A 9,989-nucleotide genomic window follows, 5' to 3' on the forward strand; every position below is an offset into this window, starting at 1 on the left:
TGCTGCTGAGGACACCAGTGTGCAAACACATGTGTTGTGATAACACACACCTCTTGTAAAGCTGTGTGTTTTTGCGATGCTGATTACTGTGAGAAGCGCTATACAGATAGACTGTGATTTATTTAAATACATGAGTTGATTAATAAGCACTTTCTCCATTTGGCTCATGTCACGCTGAATTCTAGACCTTTCTAGATGTTGTTGACTGCTGATAATGTTCAGTTTTTTGTTTGATTGTACATGTTTAGGGGACAGTTAATCCTTTTGCAGACCTCTAACAGGAATAATTTGTAATGTAAATTTGGACAAAACCTCCTGAATCTAGTAGTAATTTAAAAACATAATATTGATCAATCATCCATCAGTGTCTGTGTGCTGGTGTTGTGTGGATGTTAGTAAAGAACCGGTCATTTGGGATAACAGATGCTGAAGCACACATTTTAATGCTCTTTATTTGATATTGTAATTCATATTTCAGTCAGACTTTATTTGGGAACACTTTACAATAAGCTGTTAGTTAACGTTTTGTATTGATTAACATGAACAACACAATTATTAGTGTATTTATTCATCTTAATTAGCATTATTCAGATTGTTTTCTTCTGATTAACTGCATGAATTTAAATGTTAATATTGCGTTAGTTAATGTTGAACTGTGATTAATAAACGCTGTATAAGTATTGATCATCAATAGTTCCTCTTAGTAAACACATTAACTAATGAAAGGTAAAGTGTTTATTTTAGCTAATTATGTATTAATAATGAGAACTCTACCTAAGACTTTTAGCTCAATAATTGACTAATTTTCAGCTTATTAATAGTTAGTAATTGGGTTTAGATGTTGACTCTTTATGGGTGCTAATAAACAGCATTATTTTAATACAGTAATAAGCCGTAGTTCATAGTGGGAATGTGTATTTAAACCAAAGTGTTAGCCATATTGTGTTTTTAAATAGTCATCATCAATGGTTTAATACTTTAATCTGGAGAATGAATCAGCATTGTTTAATTTGGATTCGATGATGATGATGATGATGATGATGATGCTGCTGAGCCCAGGTGTGTTGTGAGGTCGTGCTGGTTTACCACGGGTCAGTTTTCCAGAACACTCTTTCTGAGTCTGTTTTTAACTCTGAGCAGCTAAAAACACTGTCTGCTAATATTCTGATCCACACACACACACACACACACACACACACACACACACACACACACACACACACACACAGATATAGAAGAACTTTACTAAATAGAGTTAACAGCTCTAATCTGTAAACTGCTCTGCCCCCGACACTGATTAAGGACACCGTGTGTATATATAGTGTCTGCTTATTAGCGCATGCGTGTCTGTGCATGTTTGTGTGTGTGTCTGTGCGTGTTTGTGTATGTGTATACATGTGAGTGTATGGGTCTGTGTGTGCATGTATGTGTTTGCGTGTGTTTGTATGCATGTATGTGTGTATATGTATGTGTCTGAGTGTATGTGTGTGTGCGTGTAGAGTTGAAGTCAGAATTATTAGCACCCCCTGACTTATTAGCTGCCCCCCCCCTTATTTTTTCCCCAGTTTCTGTTTAACAGAGAGATTTTTCCAGCACATTTCTAATCATAATAGCTTTAATAACTCAGCACGTAATATTAGACTAGATATTCAAGACACTAGTATTCAGCTTAAAGTGACATTTAAAGGCTTCACTAGGGTAATTAGGGTAACTAGGCAGGTTAGGGTAATTAGGCAAGTTATTGTATAATGATGGTTTGTTCTGGAGACTATCGAAACAAATATATAGCTTAAAGGAGCTAATAATATTGACCTTAAAATGTTATAAATAATATCAGACACACTGTGAAAATGTCCTTGCTCTGGTAAACATCATTTGGGAAATATTTAAAACAGAAACAAAAATTCAAAAGGGGGCTAATAACTCTGACTTTAACTGTGTATATCTGTAAGTGTCTGTCTGTGAGTGTGTATGTGTGTGTGGGAGATAATAATAGTAATAACATACAAGGAAATAATAACAATGTAACTAGATTATGATGATAATAATAATATTATAACTTGTTCTCTCAGTTTCTGACGTGTGCGTGTGTGTGTGTGTGTGTGTGTGTGTGTGTGTGTAAGTGTCATCTGAGCTGATGATGTTTGTGGTCAGTATTTCTATATCATTCTCTTCTTCACTGATGGTGATGGTGATGTACTCTGAGCTGATCTTCACATGTTGTGTAATTTGCAATTTTGTTTAATTTGAAATTGTGACAGCAAATCAGTCGACAAAATGTACTATAAAGATTAAGTTCAACAATTAAACCAGTTTAGTTAAACCAGAGCATTGATTAATGGTGCATATCTCTAAAATGTCCTCTCACTCAGAGTTTGTCTTGTTTCTAGTCCAAATATCTAAACATTCTTAAATCAAGAAGCATTTTCTAGACAAGCACAAAATATTATGTTTATTTCAGAAATAATAAGTCAAAATGAAGTGAGTTTCTCCTTAAAACAAGCGTAATAATCTGACAATGGGGTCAGTGAAATAATGTTATAACACTGATGCTGTAAAAGGAACCTGATGAAACTGAAAATACTTTAAATGACTTCATAGAGTTTATCCTACAAAATTATTTCTACAAAAATGTTTAATTGATATTGAGTTAGAATGCTGTATTTGTGAAAGCTTTAAAGAAACTATTTCACATTTATTTTGTTCTTGCCAATGTACTCGACTTTTTTGGACTAATGTTGAAGCTTTTATTGCCCATAATATTTCAAAATCATTTTCCTCATCTTATAAACATGTGATTTTGGGTTACTATGGTCAGGGTTGCTCTTTAAAAGATGCTGGTTTTATTATTATATAGATGTCACATACATAAATGCAGGTTTTCCAAAAGCAAACCTCTGTTCATGGTGCTAGAATAAGAGATTCAAATGTAAATAAAAGTGATTTCCAAGTCTAAAACTAGAAAAGCAATTAAATCAATTAATATATGCTCCTCCTTTAACCTTTTTGCATGAGAAATGTGTTGAGAAATCTGCTCTCCATTAAACAGAAATTAGGGAAAAATAAACAGGGGGGCTGATAATTCTGACTTCAACTGTATATGCATTCCCTGCAGTAAAACTGCATTAATAACTCTTGTTAATATCTAAAACTGGACAAATGTGTAATATGTTTATATGTAATTTGATCATTATGTACCCTCTCGTATGTGTTTATTTTTATTTCTTTTTTAAGAAATAAGAAAAACTATTGAAATAAGAATAGTTTATGAAATAAGAAACTGTTCATGATTCTTGTTAATAAAAAAATAAAGAAATTGAAAATAGTCACATAAGAGCATTTCTATGCAGATATCAACCTTGCCATGAAAAAACGAAGCTTCAGCCAAAATAGCGAAACCGTTTCTACATTTTTGGTGTAGCAAATATTTTACAGTAGTTAAAAACTACTCAGTGTCTCCGTCAATGTTTTTAAACTATTATATTTGATTTAGCCAAGTCACACAAGCGCCACCTTCACATCTGCCCCACACAGCGAAACATTTACCTCATAAATGTAAAATCAAATCAAATCAATCATGTTTGTTCTAGTGAGCAACTCTTCTCCTTCTCATTAGCGCTGTTTCTTTTGGGTTGAGCAGTTTAATTCACTGAATTTCTACAAGTATGTTGTGTACTGACTCGCTAACTGTTTTGGTCACAGCCATAATGCATGTTTATACAGATTGATATTTTTCTGATCCCATAACTCTGGGGTTTGTTGTTTTGGAAAATATAAACAGATGTTTCAATCTAATGTTATGTAAGACTTTCTCTGTGAATTAAAATGTAAAGATTTGGATGCAAATGTCACATCCATAACGCTGGAATTGCTCATAAACATTTCACCGGAAGTTATGGTGTGTTCTTAATTGCTGTACATAAACAACAACATTGTAGACAATATAAAGAGAGGTTATGAAACGATTTGGGGTGAATATATAAATATTTGTGTGTGTGTGTGGACTATCTTAAAGTACCAGCAAAAATTTTAATTAGAATTAGTGTTTAATATAAATAATGTAGGCTGCTTTCTTTTACCATCCAGCAGATGTCGACATTACTCCTCTCAGTCTTTTCATCGAGTCTTTCCGCGGAAATAAAGCAGGATATTAACCTAATAACAGAAAGTAAGCTAGATGTTTCTCCTTTTCCCTTCAACAGCTGACAACCCGAATATAAAAGCGCTTTTGGTCAAAATATGTGCCGTAAAATCGCCTCACTACAGATATTCGCGCCTTTTTCTCTTCAGCGCGCTGTGTCTGCGCATGCGCCAAATCAAGAAAGCGCGCGGTAGTTTCACTAATTCCTTTGATTAACAATAGCTGACATTTATTTTTCACAAAGTTGTACGTTACCGTGTGTTTAAGCGGTGTATTTACACGAATACAGTTCACTGAACATACAACTGTCGCCATTTTGGAAGGACACTACTGTATAACAGTAGGTAGGCTATACACTATACACTATACACACTCCCTAAATGATCTCATTTGGACTAATGTAATGATGTGCACCTTTTTGTAAAGCTGATTAGCAAGTTGGAACGATAATAATTGTGAAAATCACTATAAACCTGAATTGCAGTGTATTTCAGGAATATTGATGTACTCTGTAAAACATAGAGTAGATTTTAAACAGCATTTATCTAATCAAGACTGTTGGTATTGTAAAGTTTGCATTGTGTTAGTAGCTAACATGAATAACAAAGTTTTATATTATTAGTTCACAAAGAATTAATGCAAAGTTTTAAATGAAGGAGTTTAATACTGAACCCAGTTTAAAGACAGTCAGTTTGGAGACACACAATGCTCATCACACACACTTATGGGAAAATAAATCTTTATTTTTGTGTGTTCTCCTGTCTAATCAATGGTTTTACTTGACCTGATTCAGACACAAACACAATCTCATGCACAGTTCAAAAAATAAAGCAGATTTGATCATCATTTCTCTGGTGTGCTACAGGCAATAGGAGAGGGATTAAACACAATCTGGAGCTCCAGCTGTAGAACAGCAGCTCCTCACTGAGGAAAACTGCATTATCCATTTAGTCCATCTGATTCTGTGTGTGTGTTGGGCTGAGAGCATCCGCCGCCGCCGCCGGTGTGTGTGTGTGATGAATATATGATTCTCTGAGCTGCTGATTTTACTGTAGATTTAACATCATTTACAGAATGCCGTATTTGGCCAGATCACTGAGCTCCATGTCTCCAAACGCTTCCCAAGGGCAGACCACAGTGATGTCTGTCGACAGACCAGAGGAAGAAAACCGTCAGCCTCATGTCATTCAAAACACTCAGATTCACTCAATATATATATATGTCTCTTGGTGTAATTTAAGCTAATTTAATCCAACACAAAGCATGCTGGGAACTGCATATCCACTAACCGGTTACACCAACATAATTTATTTACAGCGTAATCACTGAATGATGAAGTTAACAATGTTTTTACAAATGTAGGTGGAGTAAACTAAATACAAATAAACTGTACACATCAATAACAAGACTTGTGTTGTTTCAGCTTAGGATGTGTGAACTCTGCATTACCTGTGCCGAGACCCTCCATTCCTGGGATGTCGTCCCCGAAGCCCTTCTGTCCGGGTTTGGGAGCCTTGCTCTTGAAGGTGCGAGTGGTCCTCTGCTTGAACTTTGGTGGTCCTCCTCTCTTCTCAACGGGTTCTGCAACGTCCATTTCTGACAGGTGCTGAAACACACACAGTATTTCCCTCTTAATATCATCACTGTGCTTCACACTTTACTTTACTGTACACGTCACGCTATTAACACACATGAACTGACACCTGATCTGACCCGACAGGTGACCTGCTAATCTCCTCTTCTGGGATTGTGCTAATGCTAATCTATTGATTTAAAATAAGCTATCCAGTAATATTACACAACTGTACAAAACAAGGATATAACCCTACTCTCACACAACACACACATGTGCAAACACTGTCCCTCCATTAAGGATATAAAACACACTCACACACACACACACACACGCACACACACTCACACATTCTTCAGTAGCGAGTGGGAATGTGTGTTAGCCGTTGTTTTGTCTGCTGCATGTTCTGATATGTGTTGGTAAATGATTGCAGTGATTTACAGCAGTCAAAGGAAAATCAGAGAGTGTGTGTGTGTGTTGAGTGTGTGTGTGTGTTGTGCATCTCTTACCTGTGCTGGAGCTTCTGCTGGTTCAGGTGTGTTTCTGCTCTTCTTCTCTGCAGTTCAGCGTGTGTGTGATGTGTCCGCCGGCTGCTTTTATAGCGCTGCACTAATCTGTGGAGCTCACAGAAACACACAGAAGGATCAGGAGATTAACACACACACACACACACACACACACACACACACACACACACACACACACACACAGAGGAGTATTTTCAGCTCCAGGTGCTGCTGAGGACACCAGTGTGCAAACAGACATGGCTTATTAAGGGCCCTGTGAGTCTAACACACACACACACACTCACACACAGTAAAATATCTGCTTCTGTATTTTGAATATATGTTTTCATACTGATTGACGCTCCTTTATTTCTGCTGCTCATTATTACTCGGTTAGTAAGGTAGTGCTTTGGTTTAGGTGTTGATGGAAAATATTAGATCATACCTAAGTTCTAATAAACAGCCAATATCTATAATAAAAGCTTGTAGTTAATAGTGGGATTCTGTATTTAGCGATCATCACTGATTTACTCATTTATTCTGGTGACGCTTTACTAATGCAAGGTTGCATTAGTTAATGTAATTACCAACATGAACACACAATGAGCACTACATTAACTACAGTATTTATTAATGTTTCTTAACATCAGTTAATGGAAATACAGTTGTTCATTGTTAGTTTAACTCAGTTCATCAACTAATGTTCACAGGCTTGACTTTGCATTAGTAAATGTTGAACTGCCATTAATAAATGCAGAACAGTAAACACATGAACTAACATTGACTAATGAACCCTTATTGTAAAGTGTGTCCTTTAATCTGGAGATAAATCAGCATGGTTTCATTTGGATGATGATGATGATGATGATGATGATCAGTGTGTCCTGAGCTCAGGTGTGCTGTGAGCTCGCGCTGGTTTATCACAGGTCAGTTTTTCTCCATGCAGAGGTCTGTACACTCTTTCACTGAGTCTGTTTTTAACTCTGAGCAGCTAAAAACACCGTCTGCTGATATTCTGAGAAACACACACCTCATTTACTCTGATCCACACACACACACACACACACGCACACACACCCACACCCACACACACACACAGATATAGAAGAACTTTACTAAATAGAGTTAACAGCTCTAATCCGCAAACAGCTCTGCCCCGACACTGATTAAGGAGGCTGTGTGTATATATAGTGTCTGCTTATAGCATGTTATTGTGCTAATGATTATATAATAATACTAATAATATACATGAACAATAAGAGTAATGATAATATACATGGAAAATGGTGCAAGAAACTAAAGCATACAGTATGATGTGGGAAATACTACAGTAATCTTTACTCTCCTCTCACTGTCTGACCTGCCAATGAGGAGAGCAGAGTAATCTTCTTTTCACTCTGAAGTATCGTGATTTCTCTTCCCCTTTGGAAGATTATTTTGATTATTTTAAGGAAAAATTCACTTGATTTTGACTCTATTTCTGGGAATAAGGCAGTATTTGTTTTGCTTGTCTGGAAAATAGTTCTTGATTTTGAAGAGTTTGTAGGTATTTGGAGTAGAAACGAGACTGTATTTTAGTCAGGGCTGCATTTATGTGTTTAAGGATTTTCTGAGCTGATGATTTTGTGGTCAATATAGAAATATAGAGAGTCTCTGCTCTTCTGTTTATTGATTTCTGTTGATGATGATGATGATGAACTCTGAGCTGATCTTCACACGTTGCATAAGTTAAGCATCTCCATAAAAACAGAGCTTCTCTAACTCTCTGAGCTGCTGAGCATTAACTCCATATAAACTCTTAATCTGTCCTACAGTAAACCTGCGGAACTGGAGCAGTGACACATCAGTTTATAAGACACTAATTCTCATCCTCTGATGATATAATGCTGGATTACATGGTAAATGGTGAACAAAAAGACTGTCATCTTCTGAATCAGGTGTGTGTGTGTGTGCGTGCGTGCGTGCGTGTGTGCGTGTGTGTGTGTGTGTGATCACAACCAAATCTGCATTTCTGATCTCGCTTTTGCAAATTAAAGGGACAGTTCACGCAAAAATCTCCTCATTCTGCACTTGTTCCAAACCTGTTTGAGTTTCAATCTTCGTTAAAAACAAATGAAGATATTTTGAAGAATGCTGAAAACCAGTAACCAATTTAATTTGTTTTTCATTCTATGGAACTCAATGGTTACTGGATTTCAGCATTCATCAAATGATCTGCTTCTGTGTTCAACAGAAGAAAGAAGCTCATTATGGCACTCGAGGGAGGGTAAATAGAGAGTTTTGGGTGAACTGACCCTCTAAATTATGCTGCAATATGGTCCACAGAATCACTCATAAGGGTCAGTTTTGTGAAATTGAGATCTGTGGATCATCTGACAGGTCAATAGATTAGCTTATTGATTTTGACAGTGTAGTTGACAACAGAAACATTATTTCTCTTCCACCTTTGTCAGATTATTTTGCTTGTTTTAAGGAAAATCTCACTTCATTTGGACTCATTATTTCTGAAGACAAGAAGATATTTTGTGCTTGTCTAGAAAATAATTTAAGAATCTTTATAAATTTGGACGAGAAATGTGAAAAACTTTCTCTTTTTTTTTGCAGTGGAGCTGTTCCTATACCCATGCAACATAAGAGATACCTATACGAAGCTTCTGGAAAAAGGTAATCCTGTAACCCTGTTTTCACTTATATTTGTCCTTGATTTCCCAAATCTTAGTAGATCAACCTGAGCATGAGCTGATATATATTCAAAGCCCTGTCTATTTATATGATCTGTTTGCTTGAATTGAGTTTTTATTTGACAGATTTTAGACAAGCTGCACAAAAACACAAGTATCCCATACATTTTGAAATAAAAACTGTCGAGGATAAAAACACAATAAAGCCCTGCTTGTTTCCATTGTGATCCTCGCTGTTAAGTAAAAACAAAGCTTCAAAATACAGATGATGCATAAAACAAACAGTACCACCACATTTAAAACAGGAACAAAATTATTCACAAATACATTCATGCACTCATTTTCTTTTTGGATTAGTCCCTTTATTAATATGGGGTCGCCACAGTGGAATGAACCGCCAACTTATCCAGCACATGTTTTACACAGCTGTTATCCTTCTGGCTGCAACCCTATTCACAATACAATAACAAATAAGAATAAAGCATCCTCATCCACCATGCAAACTGATTATCCTCATCAATCAACCATCTGTGGATCGCCTTTTTTAAACCTCCCAATGGTCTTTCATTTCCTTAATTGATTTTGGTAATTCATTCCACATGACTGCACTTATATATAAAAACAGATTTCCCCCCACTAGACTTCTAAATTTAAATAAATATTAAAATCCCAACCCATAGTACTGTATGTTGATTATGTTGATAGTACTTAATTTTCCACATATCTTTGTTAAAAATCTCCTGATCATTTATAATCTACTAAACATCCCAAATAATTGACAATATTTTTGACTGGATGATCAAATCGTGCTGTTGCTGTATTTATTGCTGCATGTTTTCCATGTTTTCTTCTGTCTCTTGTTTTCTCAGTTTTCTGTCCCAGAATGAAGCTATTCAGCAGAGCAGCGTGTGTTTGTTCAGTGACACGTACCCCACACACACACACACACCTGCAGGTTTCACACACACCTCCACCAATCAGCATGCACAGAGAGCGTCACATGCCCAGCGACCGGACCCTCCTCATATAGAGGCCAGCGGTGGGCTTCATCCGTCTCTCCGTTCTTGATCCGTCCATCATGATGAAGA

At 36.4% G+C, this 9,989-nt stretch overlaps 2 protein-coding genes across 2 annotated transcripts in view; one reads left to right on the forward strand and one right to left on the reverse strand.

Moving 5' to 3' along the window:
* Nucleotides 1-4,988: 4,988 nt before the first annotated feature.
* LOC130230339 (retinal rod rhodopsin-sensitive cGMP 3',5'-cyclic phosphodiesterase subunit gamma-like) lies at nucleotides 4,989-6,312 on the reverse strand. Its single transcript, XM_056459308.1, has 3 exons — nucleotides 6,224-6,312; nucleotides 5,591-5,747; nucleotides 4,989-5,285 (listed from the first exon to the last, which is right to left on the reverse strand). The coding sequence occupies exons 2-3, from the start codon at nucleotides 5,733-5,735 to the stop codon at nucleotides 5,209-5,211; spliced, it is 222 nt and encodes a 73-aa protein (XP_056315283.1). The 5' UTR covers nucleotides 5,736-5,747; nucleotides 6,224-6,312; the 3' UTR covers nucleotides 4,989-5,208.
* Nucleotides 6,313-9,929: 3,617 nt separating this feature from the next.
* LOC130230335 (endoplasmic reticulum resident protein 27) overlaps nucleotides 9,930-9,989 on the forward strand; it is a 7,324-nt gene continuing 7,264 nt past the window's right edge. Inside the window, exon 1 of the mRNA XM_056459302.1 lies at nucleotides 9,930-9,989. This exon is cut by the window's right edge and continues 51 nt beyond it. Within this exon, the coding sequence (XP_056315277.1) occupies nucleotides 9,980-9,989 (10 nt within the window). The 5' untranslated portion in view covers nucleotides 9,930-9,979.

This window comes from Danio aesculapii, chromosome 6, assembly GCF_903798145.1.
Source record: "Danio aesculapii chromosome 6, fDanAes4.1, whole genome shotgun sequence".
Classification (NCBI taxonomy): domain Eukaryota; kingdom Metazoa; phylum Chordata; class Actinopteri; order Cypriniformes; family Danionidae; genus Danio; species Danio aesculapii.